The sequence below is a fragment of the Pantherophis guttatus genome, chromosome 2 (assembly GCF_059756535.1).
Source record: "Pantherophis guttatus breed Tessera chromosome 2, ASM5975653v1, whole genome shotgun sequence".
In the NCBI taxonomy this organism is placed as follows: domain Eukaryota; kingdom Metazoa; phylum Chordata; class Lepidosauria; order Squamata; family Colubridae; genus Pantherophis; species Pantherophis guttatus.
The window spans coordinates 28059858-28082467 of NC_142064.1; the positions used below are offsets into that span (position 1 = coordinate 28059858).

Here is a 22610-nt window from a genome sequence, read left to right on the forward strand (position 1 = left end):
ATGTTAAGCATCAAGATGTTTAAAGATGTGTGTGGGGGGATAAGAGATTTCTTGATCAGCTTCTGAAATTTCAAAAGTAAGTGCTATCACTGTATCTGATCTAGCCAATATTTCTGTTGTTTTAAAATTGCTGGATTCTTACAACAGATAAGTTCTTATAACAACATATAAATGCATACTTCACTTGAAGGCACTTGACCACACGTGAGTAATTATCAAAACAAGAACAATTGTTTTTAAAAAAGGAATACTCCTTTCAAAGTGAAGGATTAATGTTAATACTGTTAATCTTTAATAAACAATGTTGACCTCTCTCTGTCTCCTGCCACTAACTCCACAATTTCCTAGAGGAGGATCATGATAGACTACAGAAACAGTTGTTGCATATTTATTTATTTATTTTATTTATTTATTAAATTAATTAAATTTGTTTGCTGCCCATCTCACCGCAAGGCAACTCTGGGTGGCTTACAAAATTAAAATATATATTTGAAGGTGCTGATTATTTACATATGCCTAAGCAATTTTTAAACTTTAATTGCTTAGGTTTAATTAATTGTCAGGTTTAAATATTTCTAAATGTTTTCCCTAATCTGGTTGCCTTTCAACTTAAAACTCCCAGATTCCCCTATCTGTATGATCAAGGATACAAAGCTGCAGACAAATGTAATGAAATTTGATTTTCTAGCTATGGTTATCAGGATAACAGCGAAGTCAAACTTTTTCCTACATTTAAAGATGAATTATAATGATAATTTAACTATAATTTTATTAGAGCCCTGGATGAGTTGATCATTATTACAGGTAGTCCTAACTTAGCAATCACACTGGAAACAGCAATTCAGTCATTAAGTAAAGCTGTCACTAAGTGAAACCACAGCTGTGCTGATTATCTTACTTCAGCTTTCCTTTGCTTTATAGACCTGTCAAGATGGGAGGATCAGTAGCAAAGTTACTTTTTCATCACCGTCGTAACTGTAAATGTCGTAACGCTATGAAGCAGTCACTATAAACAAGGACTACTTGTCCAAACCATTTTTCTGAATTAATTTTAGCTTTCGTCCCATAGATATATTTTTTTTAATTTTGATTTATATGCCGCCCTTCTCCGGAGACTCAGGGTGGCTTACAATGCATTAAGCAATAGCCTTCATACTTTTGTATATTTTATACAAAGCCAGTTTATTGCCCCCACAAACTGGGTCCTCAATTTACCTACCTTAGAAAGGTAGCCTGGCAAGATTCGAACTTACTTTAATTGCAGACAGCTGGTGTTAAATTACAGTGCTTTTAGTCTGCAGAGCTATCCAGGCTCCTTGGATTAATGCTGTGAATAAAGAATTGACTGGGTTCATGTCACGTAATTCAAAACTATACCAGATACAGCATGGTCCAGTGCACGGGTATGCAATATGTAAGAGGACGGGCTTATGGCTTGTATCTCTGAGAGAGCCATAAAATGCTATCTGATGATATTACCGCATTATTAGAAGGAGCCAGAATTGGGGGGGGGAAACAATTTTTTTTTTAGGAGTTATAGTTGAAAATTAGAACAGAAGGTCCCAAATCACATCCATTCCAATTCTTTTTTTAAAAAAAGCATTGCCACTAGGTGAGCAATATATTGCCTATATTTCTGGAACCAAAACGAACACATAAATAGAATAATAGCCAAAGAAATAAGGAAAATGACAGCTATTTTCTTTTATGTAGAGAAGATTTTAAAGAACACAGCAAGTTTGCTATGATTAAAGGGAGAAAAACCCAAGACACATTGTTGATAACATTACAAATTAATTTAAAATATTAACCAATAGACAGCCATTTTGTCCTTTTCATAGGAAAACAAATTTGCATAAATCTATTATCATGCATAAAGATTTTACAGGGGGTATGGAAGAGACAGGATAATACCCAATGATGTTTCTGTCTTAAGTCCTTTATTTTTTAAAATGCTGGCTTTCAGCCTTCATATGCATAAGTAATATATTACTAGCTGTAAAATCAGAACAAGAAATTATTCCATTCTTCAATAATTGTTCACTGCCCTCTTCCTTTTACCACGTATCAATTAAACACATTTATGGCCTGATTTATTTCATATGGTGAGTTATAATGTGATTTCTTGAGCTTTGATGTGGTACATCCAGTCAATTATGCCGTATTCTGTCAACCCTATCCTAAAAATCCAGAGTTTAGCCCAATTTATGAAACAGGCCAAGGATCATTATGTTCCAAAAACACATCTGCAGACTTTTACTTAATAAAATGTATTTTGTGTATAGGTGCAACATGATTTTGTAACTGTTAGGAATTCAGTTTAAGAACTAAATATTTTCCCTAATCTGGTTGCCTTTCAAATTAAAATTCAATTTAAGAGCAGAATCTTAGTCTGGAAAAATTCTATTCTTGAGCAATATTTTTGTATAACTGGAAATCTTCCCTTGAACAAGTACTATTTGAGCCAGGAGTGCTATTCAGAAGGTTCTGACAGGTTCTGAAGAACCAGTAGCGGAAATTTTGAGTAGTTTGGAGAACCGGCAAATATCACCTCTGGCTGGCCGCAGAGTGGGGTGGGAATGGAGATTTTGCAATATCTTCCCCACACCCACCAAGCCACACCATGCCCACCAAGCCACGCCCACAGAACCGGTAATAAAGAAATTTGAATTCCACCATTGATTTAAGCCCATAGCAAATAATGATGATGACAATGATGATGATGGTTAATCTAGATTGTTTGAGTCTATAAACCTACCTAGAACTTCTGGTGGAATCTACAACAGCAACAACTGTCAAGATTTCTGGATTTTTTTCCTATACGTAATGTCACACTTCTCTCACTATCCACTTGAAAATTTCATTTATACTGCCCTTCATAGGTAATTTTCCTGAAAATCCCTCTCTCCTTAGTCAAACCTATGAACATTATAACCTTGATAAACTGAGAGATGATTACTTGAAAAAAGATATTCTCCCTATCAGGAGAAAAGGTTGGGTCCATTCAAGTAGTGTTTGAAGAAAACAAAAGAGTTGTGTACATCAGTACAGCAAATATTTCTATAATGTGGGATTGAAAAATGTGCCATGGAATGAATTATCATACACTACCTGGAATTATGTGAGGAGGTGTTGTTTTGCTTTGCAAATCTATCTTGATGGCAATCACCATCAAGGAAAGCATTCAAATCTTCAGATGGACTATTCAACTTTGCCCAGCTACTTCTAAACATTTATGCTTTTCATTTTTTGTGCACATATACGTGTGTGCAGAGAAGACCATCAAAAATCAGGCAGCAACTACATCAAAGGGATTTATTTATTGGATTTGTGAAGCTACCTAATCATCAAATGATGGAAGGATGCTTCACTTGAACTTTGAAACCTTGTACGGGTATACCATATATTTGGCAGCTAACTCTGGGATTCAAAAAATTTTTACTACCAGTTCTGCGGGCGTGGCAGGGGAAGGATAATGTAAAATCTCCATTCCCTCCCCACTCCAGGGAAAGGATACTGTAAAATCTCCATTCCCTCCCCACTCCAGGGGAAGGATACTGCAAAATCCCCATTTCCTCCCAATCAGCTGGGACCCAGGAGGCAGAGAATAGATGTGGGTGGGGCTAGCCAGAGGTGGTATTTACCGGTTCTCCAAACTATTCAAAATTTCCGCTACCGGTTCTCCAGAACTGGTCAGAACCTGCTGAATACCACCTCTGCTTAAAAGTATTTCAGTCAATAAGCCTAAATATCCATTCTGTGAGACACTTGTGCAAAATCAGGAGCTCTTTCCAGAGAGGAAATCTCTTGCACTGGCATTGTTAGATGTCTCTAGGGACAAAATCTTCTGAAGCAGTATGAGAAATAAACCTCCAGGCATCTGTAAGGTAAAGTAAAAAAAAACAGCAGAAAGCAGTGAGAAGAGAGAAGCTACTCTAGCTAGAAGACAAAAAGACACGAGATGCAGCTTTAGAAGAAGTTGCTCTTCTGAGGTGCTTGAAGAAAAGAACAATGATGATCATGTGGAGGTAGAGGGAGTAATCCGACATCATCAAACAAAACTATGCTACGGAAGCCAACTTTGACTGGCATTGCCAGTCAGCAATTTAAAAAAAAAAATCAAGCAGCTATTGCTAAAGTATATCTAATCGGTTTTGACCTTGGATCATTTAGGTAATTCAAGTATTGAGACCAGGTAGGTGATAGAATAGCACCGTAAATATCCTTGCAGTGGGAGAGGGGATAATATGCCTCCATACAATTGACATGCCACCCCTTTTTAGTGCATAAAATAAAGCAGAGTTTCAGTCCCACCATCAAGGCCACTTTTTTTGATCCTCCTGCATGGACAATCCTAAGAGGATTTGGTTTTTTTTCCAATGAACTTTTCTTGACTTCTGTGAGCCATCTATAACACACCGCACCACTTTATAAGTGAGCATGAATAGGATTTTGGCAAGTGTAGTTAGCTGATTGCTTCCCTCTTCAATCAGCTGGGGACCCATCTAAACTTGTAGCCCCCAGTGGCTGTCCTAACAGTAAAAGCATTGCCTTGTGGAAAGGCCAGTGTCCTAATGTTACAGTGCTCTTTGATGGACGTCTTGAAGGACACCCCTTCCTCAAATTCACTGCCACTTAAGTCCAGGGAACTATGAGTGCTGCACGTCTGCAGCCCATGGAAAGCTCCGTACATGTGGATGGCTTCATTCTCTCCACGAGGACGCTTTGGGCCTCTGTCGTCATCAATGGACTGCAGGGCTGCATTGCATTTTTCCGATATTTCCCTTAAGATTTCATCCACTTCCATGTCCTCCTCAGGCTCAGGAACTGACATCTGCTCAAGGCTTCTCTTGCCGGGGCCACAGCTGAGGGAAAGGTCAGCACTGTCTTTGCTCTGAGGGAGCATCAATTTCTGCCAACAATCAAAAGCACAAATGTTGGAAGACATTAGCTGCACATCATGCTTGCTATTTTATCCCCTAACACACTACATTGCTAAAATTGCTCGTACACTAAAAACAAGTAGAAAATAATTCATTTGGGTACATAGTCATATTTGAATTTTTGTGGGGAATCTCATAAAATGGCTGTCATGGGTGAGGGCTTGTCATTCACAAAATCAGCACATCGAGATAGGAAATCCCATGATCCATTGTATACTTTCACTAACCAGTTAATATTGTTTATTAGGCACAACACATAATCACAAACCAAACAGTGGGCCATAGCCACCCACCATTTGCTTTCTTTAAGAATATATATAGAGCAAATCAAAATGATGCTGGAGTTTGGTGTCTCTGAAATAGACCAGATCAGGAAACAGACAGGATTATAGGGATGATATTTTATTTTTGTATCATATAATACATAATCATGAAAGCCTACAAGAGTTTCTCATTCATTCACTCATTCATTCAATCAATCAATCAATCATTTTCTATTTATATAGCTGCCCACCTCACATATGACCCTTTGCTCATCTTATTCCAAATAGAATCAAGACAGACTTAATTTGAGTTTCTTTCTCATGTTTTCCCCTTTCCCAGTACTAAATTGCTGTTTTTCCTCCCTATTGCCCTTCTATGCATTCCTGGAGAATTTATTTATTTATTTTCATTGCTATAGCTGCCCATCTCAGGTAAGTGACTCTGGGCATTGTAAAGTCCTAAAAACAATTTAAAATACAGTATAGTACTGTATAAAGATAAATACATATGGTGGTCAAGGAAAACTATCATTATAAGTGTCCATATGGTCAGGAAACGGAACCCTTCAAACATTTGGGGGCCCAGACCTAAGCAGATAACCAGATTTTCAAGGCCTTATGAAAAGTCACTAGGATCAGGGTCATCCTAACCTCTGAAGAGAGGATATTCCAGAAGGCAGGGCCTGTGGCAGAGAAAGCATATCTCCTAGTTCCTGCCAGATAACAGAGTTGCTTTCTTTCTTTCTTTTTTTTTTCATGTCATCATTAATCTCTGATTTTATGCTTGGAGAATATAAAGTAAAGGTAAAGGTTTCCCTCGCAAATATGTGCTAGTCGTTCCCAACTCTAGGGGGCGGTACTCATCTCCATTTCAAAGCCAAAGAGCCAGCTATGTCCAAAGACGTCTCTGTGGTCATGTGGCTGGCATGACTAAACACCAAAGGCGCACGGAATGCTGTTACCTTCCCACCAAAGGTGGTCCCTATTTTTCTACTTGCATTTTTTACATGCTTTCGAACTGCTAGGTTGGCAGAAGCTGGGACAAGTAACAGGAGCTCACCCCGTTATGCAGCACTAGGGATTCGAACTGCTGAATTGCCGACCTTTCGATCGACAAGCTCAGCGTTTTAGCCACTGAGCCACCACATCCCCTTGGAGAATATATCAGGGGTTTAACCCGAGTGTTTTTTGATAAGTTATGTGAAGCTATTTTGACCATAAAAATAACTTTGCTTTATGACAGTATGACCACCTAAGTGGTACAGAAGTGACCTTCTTCAGCACTTACATCTAGCACAGAAGCAAGCTGTTTAGCTTGGCTGGCTAATTCTTTCAGCTGGATATTTCTCTCCTTCAGAGAAGCAATTTCTTCTTGCTTTTGGGTCAATGTCTCTTGTAGCTGTTGGGAATGAAAATGGTCAGGTAGGAATCCTGAGCACAGAATATTTTGTCAAAGAAATGTTGACAAGAACCAAACTTTGTGATCTATCCCTTCCTTTCTCTCCTCTACGCCTGAAAATTTTATCTTGCTAAAATGATTCATTGCTTAATTTTAATGAATGGCAGTTAAATTCAAGTTTTTTTAACCTATATTTTTAAACTGCACATTAAAAGATTAGCCCACAACATACAAATCAAAAAATAACTGAAATTCCAGAGGTGGGTTTCAGCAGGTCCTGACCAGTTCTGGAGAACCGGTAGCGGAAATTTTGAGTAGTTTGGAAAACCAGTAGTAAAAATTCTGACTGGCCCCGCCCCCATCTATTCTCTGCCGCCCAAGTGCCAGTTGATCAGGAGGAAATAGGGATTTTGCAGTAACCTTCCCCTGTATTGGGGAGGGAATGGAGATTTTACAGTATCCTTCCCCTGCCACACCCACCAAGCCACGCCACGCCCACCAAGCCACACCCAGAGAACTGGTAGTAAAAAAATTTGCAACCCACCATTGCTCTCTTCCTATTAATTACAGTAAAGCTGCCATATTTGGGGTACCAAAACCTGCACACCACTAGAGAGAGTAACAAGATAGGGAAAATACTTTGCTTCCATCTGGGAGTTACCTGGATTTTTTTTTCATCTCAGTAGGAGGCTCTTATTATTCATCTTGCTGCAGTGCTCAATGCATTACTGTTCGAATGGCTTGCTGCTAAGTAAATGCCTAGCTTGCTTTTCATAGCCATTCGCTCTTCATACCTGATTATTTTCCACAAGTGCATCCCCCAGCGCCTTTTGATTTTGATCTGCCAATTCTTTCCAGTATTGCTCAGTGGACGAGAAACTCTCTAGGTTTGGATCGATTTGAATAGGTTTCTGGAGGCAGGGACTGGGGGGGCTTCCATTATCCACAGGGAAAGGAAAATCCAACAGAGGAGCCATCAGAGGGGAAGGATCTGGAGAAGAACAGGAATAAAATTATATAGTTGGTTGACTCCATTTATATTGCTGGCATGTGCACAATGTAGCTAGGGAGCAATTAAAGCTAAATTAAGCACAGAGCAAATAATGTTGGAAATAATGTCAGCGAATCTCAAAAAACAGCATCAGGTTGCAGACAGTTCTTTCCAGAAGTTTGAAATGTTGTCTTGAGATGAGCATTAAAATTAAGCTAAAGGCTACAGGTTATTCAGCTATAGTATGATTAAGCAGCTATTACCCCATTTGGTTTTTTTATCATATTTTTTTTTCAGTTTAAATTCCTTCACTCAAAAAGAACTCTTACCAATGCAAATAGTCCTCAACTTGTGACTACAATGGAGTCCAAGATTTCCATTGCTAAGCAAGACAGTTGTTAAGTAAGTTTTGCCCTGTTTTATGACTGTTCTTGCCACAGTTATTAACTGAATCACTGCAGTTTATTAAGTTAGTAACATGGTTGTTAACTGAATCCGGCTTCTCCATTAACTTTGCTTGTCAGAAGGTCACAAAAGGTGATCACATGACCTTTGGACACTGCAATCATCATAAATGCACGCCTGTTGCCAAGCGTCTGAATTTTAATCACATGATCATGGGGATTCTGCAAGGGTGGTAAGTATGAACAACCGTCATAAATCCCTTTTTTCAGTAAAAATCCTTTGTAACTTTGAATTGTCACTAGACAAATTATTGTAAGTTGAGTATTACCTGTAGACATGAATCTACACCCCTGCCAGTAGAACTTGATTTTCATCCACAGTGGAGTCAAGAGCAGTTGGAAGGACAAGTAGATTATAAAGGGAAAGATCATCCTAAATATTTCAGGGATTTGCCACTAGAGGGCATCAGATTAGGAAAATTTAATTTAAAGCACATTTCCCTAAACTTAAAATAATTTTTGCCAATTGTTAAATGGATCGTGTGAGCAAGTTCCCTTGTGCCCAGTAGGGCCTACTCTAAAGTATGCATGCATAGCTTTAAAATGGGAGCAAATGTTAAGGAATTACTAATTTATTTAATTTATTCAAATAGAATAGAATAGAATAGAATTTTTTATTGGTCAAGTGTGATTGGACACACAAGGAATTTGTCTTGGTGCATATGCTCTCAGTGTACATAAAAGAAAAGATATGTTCATCAAGAATCATAAGATACAACACTTAATGATAGTCATAGGGTACAAATAAGCAATCAGGAAACAATATCAAATCCCACCTTTATTATTTTTTATAAATAATTCAAGACAGCAAACATATCCAACATGCCTTCCTCCTCCTATTTTTCCCACAACAACTTGCAATATAAATTTACTAACAACCATACACAGGAGGAATTTGATTGGAACCACAGAAATACAGAAAGTGGATGAGAGATTGCCATTGATTAAAAAAATTATACCTTGCCCTGAAACAGGCAAAATCTACAGATAGCCATCTATTCACAGGCCTCTAGTTTCCTTGCTTTTAGTCTGAAGTAATTCTGATACAAAAAAAGATCTAATGTATTATAAAGTAAAGCTGTAGTACTCAGTTAATAAGAATTTGGAAGCAATTTAGAGTATTTAATTAAATGCTCCTCCATATTTTAGCACAATGGTTTTTCTATGTAAAGAAGATGAGCTCAAAAAATATTGGTGCAAATGAAGTGTGTATATGGCAGGTATTATTTTTCAAAATAAAAATAATTTTCCCTTCATTTCAAAGAAATGTGATTTAATGAGATGGGTCCATTGTTTATAATATCTATTCTTTCTCCTGGTCTTTTAATAAATAACAATGTTAAAACTGTGGGAGGTTCTTTTTAATATTTTTATTGTTTTTTATTGTTAAAAAACAATAATTTTTTTATTGTTGCCATCCAGAATTATATTTTGTAGATAGTTGGCATCTACAAAATGTAGATGTATACATATGGCAAATAAAAATAAATAAGCAAGGCCAAATAGAATGCAAGGTGGCTTTACAACCAAGTAGGCATACATGACATATGCAATGCATGGTCAATAAGTGAAATGAATTCTTTAATCAAGCAGTAGGCAGCCCATTGAAGAAATTCATAGAAAGGTTTCAAATGTTAATTAAACTCTCTGCATACTTGCCAGATAAGAAGTTATCCACGGCATCTCGAAACTCCTGGAAATCAAAGTCATCCTCGGGTTGCAAGGAAGGGCTCTGAAAAAGTATAAAAGAAACGAACCCATTAGGGAAACTTTTCTCCCGAAACACCTTCTGACGTTTTTCCCCCCCCCACGCGTAATAAACATCTTCACGCGCACCTGCAAATCCACTGGCCACCCCAGGCAGCGAAGGGAACAAGCTCGCACTAACATTGCTGCCAAAGGAAAAGAAGGATGACGTTGGACTGTCACGGCCGTTGAGGGCAAGGGAATACCTATGGAGGTATTCGCTGCTATACACCGGTTTTCTTTCGGGGAGAAAGTTGGATCCCCCCGCCCTGGCGGATTTCACGCATTAGGCGCTACCATCACAGGCGATGCTTCGCCCTTACGTGCCATATCGTGATTCTAATTGGCTAGATTGCGCGAGCCAATCGCATTCTTCCAACCCGGGCATTTCTCTGGTGCTGAAAGCCAAGCGAATCCGCGCGAGTTTCCTTTTCCAGTGGCCGTGGTTGGCTGACTAGGTTGTGCCCCCTGGGTCACGTGAACACCGCCCTTGGTACGTTATTGCATCAGGCTAAGCTGCCACTTTATAAAATTGCTCACCAGCCTCTCTTGAGTCCGGAGGTGGGTCTGGTTTTTCTTTGAAGACGTTTCGCTTCTCACCCAAGGAGCTTCTTGGACCAGCTTTTTGGATGAGAAGGGAAAGGTCTTCAAAGAAAAACCAGAACGTCCCAATTGCAGAGGTGGGTTTCAAGCAGGTTCTGACCAGTTCTGGAGAACCGGTAGTGGGAATTTTGAGTAGTTCGGAGAACCGGTAGTAAAAATTCTGACTGGCCCCGCCCCCATCTATTCTCTGCCTCCCAAATCCCAGCTGATCGGGAGGAAATGGAGATTTTGCAGTAACCTTCCCCTGGAATGGGAAGGGAAGGGAGATTTTACAGTATCCTTCCTCTGGAGTGGGGCGGGAATGGAGATTTTACAGTATCCTTCCCCTGCCATGCCCATCCAGCCACATCCACAGAACCTGTAGTAAAAAAAAACTGAAACCCACCACTGCCCAGTTGCCTCTTGGAAAAAGCACCTTTGGGACAACCATGACCTGGATGACTGAGAATCTCCACAGACTTTTTCTGGTATGTTTCTCAACCTCTAAAGATCACCCACGGCTTTGGAATCTTCTAATGATCTCCCATCCAAATATTATCTAGATTTTAGATGGACCCCATCAGCAACCAGATCAAACACCACTTTAGTTTTTGGAAATAGCCAAAGTCGGCTATCTGCTGCCATCTGGAGGATTCCTAAGGGTGAGGTCCAGGTTTCTAAATAAATCCGTGCAGGTTAATGGGAGGTCGCTTTCCCTAGTGGGAATGAATCCCAAGCGCTGCACCGGGACCACTTCTGTCCCAATTGCAAACCGAGACGAGGGAAATATCCTCACTCTAATGTAGCTAAAATAGCCGGTATAAATGCGTGGTTCAAGTCACGCCTGTCTAAAATCGCCGGTGGGCGACGACTATCGATTTACCTGCTGAAGAGCGGCGTCTGTAGAAGCTTCCCGCTGAAAGGCTGAGGTGCAGTCCGCTAAATCTTGCCAATCGATGGTAGCAAAGGCTAAAAGGGAAACCGCAATCATTAGAAACCAACTTTAAAGGCTGACAGACGTGTACGAGAGGCAGTGTGCTAGGAAAGCTAGGCTGGCGTTTGGCGAATCGCGTTGTTTATTTGTTTGTTTGTTTTGCTATTGTAGCAGACGATTAAACTAAAGAAGCGTCATTTCTTCCTGAATAATTATCAGCCTCAAAAGCTGGGGTTAAAAAAAAAAAAGATACAGGTGGCGAAAGGGGCAAATGTGATGAATGTGTTAATAACAAGGTGACTAGAAGGATCGTTGATGTGTGTGAGTGAGTGTGAGCGTACAGTGCCTGAACGTATCTTCAAGCTAGAAAAGATTGCAAACCGAACTCACCAGCCTCTATTGAGTCCGGAGATGGGTCGTTATGAATAATTATGGGGCAGCTTCTGGGATGCAAGATCTTCCGTGGCACCTGCGGGCAAACAGTTGCAAACAAAAACGTTAAACTTTTTCAGGCAGCCTGGGCACCTGTGTCTGCCTCAGGGAACTCAGGGTCTCTTACTTCTTAAGCTGGGCTGCCCGATCTCTGCACAACAAAGCTTTACTTTTGATTGAGTTTGTATTGTGCAAGGGCATCTTTATCCTCTTTTTAAACTTAGAGCCCTGGTAGCGCAGCAGACTAAAGCACTGTTATTAACATCAGCTGCCTGCAATTACTGCAAGTTCAAATCTCACCAGGCTCAAGGTTGACTCAGCCTTCCATCCTTTCTAAGGTAGGTGAAATGAGGACCCGGTTTGTGGGGGCAATAAGCTGACTTTGTATAAAATATACAAAAGTATGAAGGCTATTGCTTAACGCATTGTAAGCCGCCCTGAGTCTTCGGAGAAGGGCGGCATATAAATCAAATTAAAAAAAAAACTACAAACACACATACTATGTCATATATATACCTATATGATATAGGTATATAGTTCCTGTCCTTTCTGTTATTTTACTCATGTCATATAGATATAGACATATATATATAGATGATATATAGATATAGATGATATAGAGATAGATATAGATGAGATAGAGATAGAGATAGATGTATGTAAAATAACCGAAGGCACTGGAGCCTGAATTTCTCCCTATGACACTTTCCTCCAATATCAGATGACTGGCGAAGGCAAGCAACTCTGCACATGCCTAGAGATGCTCGCTTCCTTATCAGTTCCTATCTTCGAGTGATCGAATGAGAAATCCTGGCTTTTTTTCTGGTCCAAAACGTGCCCTTGGTTTAACCACTGGGCGACGCTGTCTCCCGTCCTTCAGAGGGAGCGAGCGAGCGAACGGGAGAGACGCTTCTGCTGTTCGCGAGGTCTGTTTTCCCACCAAACGCACCTTTCTCTCTACTTTGCCCGTCTTTTTGCCCAACCTGCCGGCCAAATCTTGCACCCTGTTGGGACAGAGGCTGCCACAGGCTTGCCTGACGCCGCCGCCGCCGGCTCCGCTGTCGCGCTTTTGCATGGCGACTCGCCCACCCAGAGAACGCGTCGCCTGATCGCTTGGCTTGGAGCGGTCTGGCCGCGGTTGGGGAGCGCGGCCTTCTCTCAGGGGAAGAGAGAGAGCCGAGGGGAGGCGGGCCGGCTGCAGTTTGAGCGCCAGAGGTGGCGCCTTTACCTTGGCACACACCAGCATGGCAACAAGGGAGCCCGGCCTCATCCCGCCGTCCCTCCTCTTCCAGCCCTTTCCCCGCTCCGCCCGGAGATTAGGCTCCATCGCCGCCGCCGCCGCCGAGCCTCGGAGCAGACGAACGAAATTGCGCCCTTTCTCTGCTTCTTGGCGCCCCCGGCCAACCGACCAGCGCGGCTGGAGTCCTTTTGTCATAACTCACCGCAGCCCCATCGGTGATGAAGGACAATCCAAACCTAGGCTCTCCATGTCTCTGAACATAGGCAGAGAGCTTTTTTGGGGGGTGGGGTGGGGTGGCTCTCTGGCTAACAGCCCCCGTCCTACTTTCTAGTCCTTTGGAAAGCGATCTCAAGGATCGCTTAACACGATGCCCGGGTTAAGTGTTCAGATTATGCGAAGTGTAAAGGCGAGTTAGAAGTTACAAGATTTTGCTGTCAGAATGTCAAATGGAGATTCTCAGTCATCCAGGTCATGGTTTGGCAAGAGGCAACTGCAGAAGCTTCCTGGATGAGAAGGGAAAGGTCTTCAAAGAAAACCCAGAGAGTCCAGTTGCCTCTTGCCTCTTGCAAAAGCCCCTTTTGGGACAACCATCACTTGGTTTGTTGTTAGAAGGTAAAAGCCTCCATGACACCTTTTAGCCACACCACACAAGATTGATTGATTGATTGATTGATTTACTTACTTACTTACTTACTTATTTATCCACATCCACTTATCTATCTATCTATCTATCTATCTATCTATTTATTTATTTATTTATTTACCGGTAAGATCCCACAGAGTTGGTCTCCTCCGGGGGTCTCGTCAGCTGAACAATGCCGGCTGGCGGGCCCGCCGGGGAGGACCTTTTCTGTGGCTGCCCCAGCTCTCTGGAACCAGTTACTTCCTGAGGTCCGGACCACCCCCACCCTATTGGCCTTCTGAAAAGCGGTGAAGACCTGGCTTTTCTGGCAGGCCTGGGGCCGTTGATCTCGCTGTTGCGATCTTGTGAGATCCGGCCATGAATGGTGTGAATGAGTTTTAATGTTTTAATTTTTAAATGTTTTTATAATGGTTTTTTAAATGCATTGTAAGCCACCCTGAGTCTTCAGAGAAAGGCGGCATATAAATTGAACTTATTATTATTATTATTATTATTATTATTATTATTATTATTATTATTATTATTATTATTATTATCATCTATCCATTTATTTATCCATTTATTGACTTTTTGGCCTTGACTTATTTATTTATTTATCTATCTATCTATTTGATTTGTGTGCAAGCCCACCTTGCCTAATCTTGGCCATGCCTGCCCCCAGGAATTGTGATAGGGGTAAGGATCCTGTGGTGGTACTGCGGAAAACCGTTATATTTCAGGGAGTTTAGTGACAGATTTTGATTTCTCCTTCATGTTAAGAAAGTTCAGAATTCCGTCTGAGCCATGTTGAATGTGCTTCATTTTTATTCTTGCTTGATGAAATAAGGAAAGGAAGGGGAGGAATCTTCACAAAACTGTATACAAGTAGTCCTCGATTTGCAAGTCTTTGAAATTACGAGGGACCTACCTCGGGGTACTTGCAATCTGAATTGGAAGTTCTGATAGCTAGGCAGATCCCCCCTCCCCCTTGTAGTAATCAGGCCACATGCTGGACACTCAGCAACTGGCCCACACATATAGTATTTGCAGCGCCCCTCAGTCACATAACCGCATTTTATGGCAATTTTATTGCAAACCAGCATTTACTTCTGATTTTCAGCAAAACTGGCCCACAGAGAACCATTTAACAACTGTGGTGTTTACTTTACAACCTCGGTGGTCACTTAATGACCATCACTAAAAAGGTTGTAAAATCAGATCATGTAATGGGCAGGCTCCATTAAGGCTCCATTAAGGCTCCATTAATCAAGGACTAATTGATTTTGTTCTCAGAACTTTTGTTTTCTATCCCAGAGTTAAACACCTTTCATCAAAATCAGGTCCTGAAGTCTTATTATTACAGAAGCAAGGACCAGATTTCAATAAAAATCCTACTACAGGTAGTCCTCGATTTATAACAGTTCATTTAGTGACCGTTTGAAGTTTCAATGGCACTGAAAAAAGTGACTTATGACCATTTTTCACACTTATGACCATTGCAGCATCCCCAGGGTCATGTGATCAGAATTCAGATGCTGTGCAACTGGTTCAGCTTTATGACGGTCGCAGGGTCCCAAAGTCATGTGATCATCTTTTGCAATCTTCTGACGAGCAAAGTCAATGGGGAAGCCAGATTCACTTAACAGCCGTGTTACTAATTTAACAACTACAGTGATTCACTTAAGAAATGTGGAATGAAAAGTCGTAAAATGGGGCAAACCTCACTTAGCAAATTTCTCACTTGGCAACATAAATTCTGTGCTCAATTATGGTCGTAAGTCGAGGACTACCTGTATTGGCCTTTGAGCTTTGGTACAAGTGTGCCTCCTGGCCGTTTTAGGATAGCTTTTGTTATTGAGACTCCCAGTGGTTTTAGGGAGAGCATCTTACTTGGTGTGTTATGCTTTTAAGTTTCTGTTTCTGCCTACTAAGGTTATTAATGAAGCTGAAAATGTCCTTACTTACTGTTGTGCTCATTGTCCTGGATCCTCATGGACTGGCATGTGGCCCCTCCTATCAGTGGTGGATTAAGGCTCACTGTTGCCCTAAGCAATAACAAATCTTGGTGCCCCCCTCCTTTGTACATACTGCACCAGTGGTGGGATTCAATTTTTTTTACTACCGGTTCTGTGGGTGTGGCTTGGTGGGCGTGGCATGGCTTGGTGGGCGTGGCAGGGGAAGGATACTATAAAATCTCCATTCCCACCCCACTCCAGGGGAAGGTTACTGCAAAATCTCCATTTCCTCCCGATCAGCTGGTACTCAGGAGGCAGAGAATAGATGGGGGCGGGGCCAGCCAGAGGTGGTATTTACCGGTTCTTCGAACTACTCAAAATTTCCGCTACCGGTTCTTCAGAACTGGTCAGAACCTGCTGAAACCCACCTCTGTATGGTACAAACGAAGCCAGACTTAGGCTAAATAGGATTAGGAATCCCCTTTACTGTGTTTAACAGTCTAGCTACTCACATCATGTATAATATGTGGCTGCCATTGTTCCCAATAAAATGTTTTAGTTTAGTTTTATCAATTTTTTTTTTTACAAATCTTCCTTGGTGTTTTTTTTCTTTCTCAACTTTGTGGTGCCCCTTTTGGGCCTGGTGCCATAAGCAGGTGCTTAGTCTGCTTAATGATTAGTACACCACTGACTCCTATTATCATCCCATGCCATGTTCTCTGAAAGTAGCCTGCTAACAAGATTTGTTTGTGCCAGATTTCATGCTAAGGAAAATTTTCTGAAATTTGGAAAACATCGTTGAAAACTCATCTCTTCTCCCCACCTCCCTACCCAGCATGAATATTGAAACATTTTTTTCATTCTCTGTTTTATTGACTTTTTAAATCATCTTAACAGTATTATTTTATTATTTTGTTTTTCTGTATTGCTTTGGAATATAGGAAGGAAGGCACATTTATAAACTATTTTTATGGGCTACCCTAAAAAAGAAAGATGAATTATTAGCAGGAAGTTAACACCATAGAGTTGGAACTTAATAGGGACAAAACAAAATGCAATCTTAAAGGAGAGAAAGGTAGTGCTTTCTTTTACATGCCGTCCATATCTGTCATTCTTGTTTTACAAGAGATTGGGTGGTGGTGTGTTGAAAAGAAGAACTAAGAAATTGTTGGGGCTTGCTCGTGTACAGCAGAAAGGGTATCACAAAAGGAGGGAGTAGTGGATGAAGACACACACATACAATACTTTTTGATGTTTTACAGTAGATGACTCTCTTTCCATAAGTTATAATAGTAAAGGTTTCCCCTGCCCAGTCCTGTCCAACTCTTTGGAGCGGTGCTCATCTCCGTTTCCTAGCCGTGGGAGTCAGTGTTGTCCGAAGATACTTTCCATGGTCATGTGGCCGGCATGGCTATATACCAAGATGCATGGAACGCTGTCATCTCCGACTGAGGTGGTACCTTTTTATCAACTCACATTTGCGTGCTTTTGAACTACTAGGTGGGCAGGAGCTGGAGCAAGTAACGGGAGCTCATCCTGGTGCGCAGAGCTTGGGTTTCTAACCTGGGTTATCAGTTTTCCAGCCGAAAAGCCTACTGTCTTAACCGCTGAGCCATCATGCTCTTTCATAAATTATAGTTAGATCCTGAAGGTGCAGTTTCAAATATTACTGATTAAAGGGGAATCTACTTAAGACTTATATATGTGGGACTGTGGACTATATTATGAATGCAGCGGCCCGGATGGTTTTGTGCAGACCCCGGTGTACACATGTATCACCTCTCCTGTGGGAGCTGCATGGGTTGCCGATTTGCTTCCGGGTGCAATTCAAGGTGCTGGTTGTCATCTTTAAAGCCTTTCATGGCTTGGGACCAAGTTATCTGAAGGACCATCTCTTGCCAGTCACATCTACCTAACCCATCAGAGCAGGGAGACAGAGAATGTTGCGGGTCCCATCCCCTAGGGAGATACACCTGGTGAAACCCAGAAGAAGGGCCTTCTCCATGGTGGCCCCCTCTCTCTGGAACATCATCCACCCAGAGATTAGAATGGCCCCCACTCTAGCACTCTTCCAGAAGGCGCTGAAGACCTGGTTCTGCCAGCAGGCCTGGGGAACCCAGAGCGGGATGGAGCTCATTAAATAGCTCGCGTGAGATGCTCTCGCTGGGGCGGGGTGATTTTATTATATTAATTTATTATATGACTCTTCTTTTATTAGTTTTATTATTTTTATATGAGGTTTTATAATCTGTAAGCCGCCTTGAGTTGCCATGTGCGAATAGGCGGCAATATAAATTCCATAAATAAATAAATAAAATAAATGAAACTGCTTCTTTTCTAAGTGCTTCTTTGATAAATTCATCTTTTTCGTAAGAGGAGACAGAAAACAATATAACAAATCACAATTAATGTTAAAAGCTTTATTAGATAAACATCTTTATAATTTGGTTGTCCTTCCTATGGCTTCAAACTGAACTATCACTTTAATAAATAAAGTACCAGACATAATATACATTGTTTACAACTCTAGGCTATTAGTTAAAAGTCAGTGCAATATAAGTCTAGTGTGCAAAATAGAATCTGAAATTATCTGTAAAATATTAAAGAAGCTGCTCTTTGATTTTATTCTAAATCAATACCACAGCTTCTATTAATAAATATAAATACAGTATTAGAGATTATTGAGTAAATATACAAGGTGAATACTGTTATTTCAGAGGTATTGCAACTATCAGTGATCCTTCTATTTAGGAACTGGAACAAAACAGAAAACATAAACTTCCCAATGCATGGTCACAAATTTTAAATAGTTTTTGTTTGGTTAACTTATTTTTCTAAGTGCAGACACTGATCTGAAATCTCAGGAGGTAGTACCAAAGGCAAAGAGTCCTCATTTAAAGAGACCAGTAAATGTAACTTGTCCAAGCAGTCTTGTAAAACTCCCTCTGGATACTCACTTAAGTGCAAGTCCAGTGGTTTCTGGTGCTGCAACATCTGATCAGCCAGCCCCAAGCAACAGACAGCCAACAAGGAAGGCAAGTATTTGTTAAAGGCATAGTCGGCCAAGCTAAGCTCAGCCACACCTTTTGCCAGAGCTTTGGCATTGTTGGCTTCCCAAACATCAGCTTCACATGCTTCCATTCGCATATGGGTGAAGTGTTCAAGAAAAAAACTGATGGTAGGAGCTGACAGGTTGAAGTGAAGCTTGTTGAGAATGATGCACTCCAGGTTGCAGAGCTGCTGGCGAGAGAAAGTATCACAGCAAAGGGCCAGGAGCTGTTTCACCTTTGGTGGGTGCACTTCTACCTGTAAAACACACAAGCATAGAAAGCAATACATGGGAATTTAGGCAGAAGATATATCTTGGGATGCTCCCAGTACTGTTGCAATACACCACTGAATACTGTTTTTTTTCCAGTGATAAAGCTCTCTATGTTATTTCTTGTCACTCTTAATGTCATTAGTATCATATTTTTTTTCCAAAATTAAATTCATAAACTGGAAGATTAAAAGACACAATTAACTTGTTCAGATTAATGTAGATTTAAATGGCTTAATCTCGGCTGCAATGGCCTTTTTAAGGTATTGATTTCTGAAGCTGCAGCACACATCTCCACAGAGAGGGAGATTTGATTGGGAAATTATAAACATCGTAGTCTGGATACCAAGATGTTAATATGGTACGAAAGCTCTTGGTATCTTCCTTATCCATTTCCTGTGGCCCATCAGAATCTTTCTGAAAGACTCTAATTGATTATTCTCCCATTTCTAGATGTTCTCTATGCTCAATTTTACTTCTTTAGAAAAAAAAATCTGACAGACTTTTTTTTGAATCTGATTTAGGAGAGGTTTCTGAAGGATGGACTACAGGTGGTTTCAAGGCCAAAGAAAAGACAGGAAATTTCTGTAATGAATTTTCACAATTCATGTCAGGCTTTAAAGCCAGTATGTTTATCCTCTGAAGTATGATATCCTGCAACAAGGAGGATGGAGGTGTTATGTTCTTTAACAATAGGCTGAGGCCAGTAGAACAACACTTGTTTGGCTGTTTTTTTAAAAATGAATTTAGGAAACTGAACAAAGTGACTGATGATTCAGGAGGGAATAGAGCAGTCTGTGATACAGTCCAACATAAAATTGCTTTTTGTGAACATAATTTCAATATTAGATGAACAAAGGAAAAACTAATGATCAGCTATATTGAGACTTCAGTAGCATTTTTGAACTTCCAATCACATACTTCAGACATTTCTCCTATTATAACTTAAATAAAGTTTGCTCATGTGCTCTCTCTTAACAGCAGCAGGTACCAATTGCAAGAAGAAGAGGAAGGAGAAGGAGAAGAAGAAATTTTCTAGACCCTAGTACCTGTTTGCAAGAGATGAAAAGTGAGGTGACTCCAAGGAGTTGAAAGCAGTCAGCAGCCACTGGGGTGGTTGTGAGAAAACGGTCTAGAGTGTTTACTGTCAGGCATAAGGATTCGAAAGAAAAGCCAAAATGTTTATGCACTGGAATGAGCCAGCTGATCAGTTTGCAACGGGCATCTGTAGTTATCTGGGGAGCCAATAAAAGAAGACGTTAGGATGCAAAAGAGGTATCACTGAAATCTACATGCAGCATAGAATACAATAGATTAAAATGTTAGTATGGAAGTAGTTCAAAAACAAGGGACTTTACTGCTTACTTCTGATTTCATGATTTAAAGTGCTTTGAGTGTGAATAAATGTGAATAATTGAAATAATGAATGCATTTGCATCCAAAAAACAGTTATTTGCATGTTTACAAAGTGGCAAGCATACAAAGGAACTACCATATATTAACTACCAAACAACTAACTGGTTGCAGGTTAGATTTTGCTTCTATTTTGCTTTTTAAAAAAGTAAAGATTTTATAATATTGTGCTATTACAAGGCTATGTAGCAGATATATCAATCTGGTCAAATTGGAATAAGAAATATAGGATTATTTATATTATAAGTGTAAACAGATAGGAATCTATGACCAAAAGAACAAATATGAGAACAAGAAAAAACAGAAATGCAGCCATGCTCCTGAGCATAGTAATTGCTACTAATTTACTAAAAATACTAATTGCAATCATATTTGATATTGTATTTATCAGTTATGTTTTTCAAATATGTTTGCAATTTATTGGGCTTTAGTTCCATTTGACTGTCATCCACATTCATTTTATGACTGGTCAGCTCCTGCCATGCTCAACTCTCTCCCTCCATTGCAAAACAACCAAGATACGTCCCAAAGGTGTTTTTTTTCAAGAGGCAAATGGACTTTCTGATTTTTCTTTGAAGATGTTTCGCTTCTTATCCAAGAAGCTTCTTCAGCTCTGACTGGATGGTGGGGAGTGGAAGGATTTATATTCTTTGCAGTCAGAGCTGAAGAAGCTTCTTGGATGAAAAGTGAAATGTCTTCAAAGAAAATAAGAAAGTCCAGTTGCCTCTTGAAAAAGCACCTTTGGGACAACTATGACCTGGGTGCCTGAGAATCTCCATAGACAACCAAGATATGTACATTCAACAAAACAAACATACATTTACTCCTTTATTTAAGCAATTTTATTTTTTTAGTGAAAAAAAGTGTTCCTTCTTCCGTCCTTACTGAAAAAGCCATGTATGAAAGATATAAAGAAAACCCAACAAAGAATGGCACATGGCATGGAGAAAAAAATATTTAAAGTGCTTTGGAGGCATCAAATCACAATGTCAGTCATTCCCTACTGTTCAATACGATCCTCCACTATCTTCATTAGGATGAATCACCAAGAGGTGTCTGAGAATTTAGAAACAAAAAGCAACGGATATCTAGTTTTATTAACATCTGATATGCATTTTTATGTCAAAGCAATATACCTGTTGTAAAACAGTATTATTAGAGCATAACTGCAGCATATCCGACAACTATGTTCAGACTATAATGCAGATGCAAACCGTAGTCAAAATTCCAAGAATACAAAAGACATAGCAGTCTGTGTGTAACAATGGAAGCAATTCATAAGGGATATATCTGAGTCAAAATACAATGCACATCTGGCATTCCTCCCCATATCACATCTAAGATAAAGATCCCTTGAAGCTCAGATCCTGCCCCATCACGTCTTGCCAATCAGCCTCTCATCCAAATTTTCAAATGTCCCAGAAGCAGCTCTTTTAAGAATGACTGTGCATCAAGATCAGTCTGTGTTTTGGATTCCTATCTTGGTGCAGGTGATGCACATCAAAGTTTCTCCCTAAACAAAATTGCATTCTGTGGAGGAAAAAGGAGGAGCATCCCAAACAAAACCTAGCGCTTTTACTCCCAGAATTGCTTTGTGTAAGGGTATATGTATTTGTGTGTGTGTGTGTGCATCTTTTGACTTATTAGTTCAATACGTGACTTTGAATCCTCCACCACAGTATAAACTTAACGTTGGAAAAGTCCTTTCAGGATAGAGCAGAAAGGAGGAAGACTTTGGCCAGGGGGAAACTCTGCCCAGGCTTATGGTGGGCACATGGAAAAGAAGAACCGCGATCTCCTTCTGGGCCGAAGGGCGGACCAGGCTGGACAGCGACATGATTTCTCTTCCTCGGACCGCCCTTCTCTCCTTACTTGTGGCTGCTGCGCCAGCGGGTCAAACGGGTGGAACTTGCCCTCTAGCTCCTTTCGGAAGCGGTACCAGCTCTGCCCGTAGTCGCGGAAGATCTGCCGCTCCAGAGGGCGCATGGGCTCGCCGCGGCTGCGAAGCCGACCCACCGGAGGCGGCTTACTTTTCTTGACCGGCGCGCGGAGCTGGCGGCCGGCCACAGCGGCGTCTCCCGGGGGCTCAGGCCGATCCTCGGGGGTCACGTCCTCGTTCCGCCGCCTTTTGAGTGGAGGGTTTGGCCGCCCGCCCGGTGCCGGAGCCGCAGCCGCGACGCGCTCCTGGCTAATCCGTGTGATGACCATCCTGCGGCTCCGCGCTCCTGGCTGCCTCCTCGGGCAGCGCCGAGGCGAGAGGCGCGGGGTCGGCTATATGTTCGGCGGCGCTGCCCCGCCCCTGCGCCC

General features: G+C 41.0%; 2 protein-coding genes across 2 annotated transcripts; both read right to left on the minus strand.

The window, feature by feature from the left end:
* Window positions 1–1923: 1923 nt before the first annotated feature.
* Window positions 1924–10125, minus strand: MCIDAS (multiciliate differentiation and DNA synthesis associated cell cycle protein). The gene is made up of 5 exons (XM_034440749.3): window positions 9897–10125; window positions 9720–9792; window positions 7400–7596; window positions 6495–6605; window positions 1924–4912 (listed from the first exon to the last, which is right to left on the minus strand). The coding sequence occupies exons 1-5, from the start codon at window positions 9948–9950 to the stop codon at window positions 4490–4492; spliced, it is 858 nt and encodes a 285-aa protein (XP_034296640.3). The 5' UTR covers window positions 9951–10125; the 3' UTR covers window positions 1924–4489.
* A 7851-nt stretch (window positions 10126–17976) lies between these two features.
* On the minus strand, window positions 17977–22572 carry CCNO (cyclin O). The gene is made up of 3 exons (XM_034440750.2): window positions 22176–22572; window positions 19940–20125; window positions 17977–18877 (listed from the first exon to the last, which is right to left on the minus strand). The coding sequence occupies exons 1-3, from the start codon at window positions 22509–22511 to the stop codon at window positions 18398–18400; spliced, it is 1002 nt and encodes a 333-aa protein (XP_034296641.1). The 5' UTR covers window positions 22512–22572; the 3' UTR covers window positions 17977–18397.
* Between the last annotated feature and the right edge of the window lie 38 nt (window positions 22573–22610).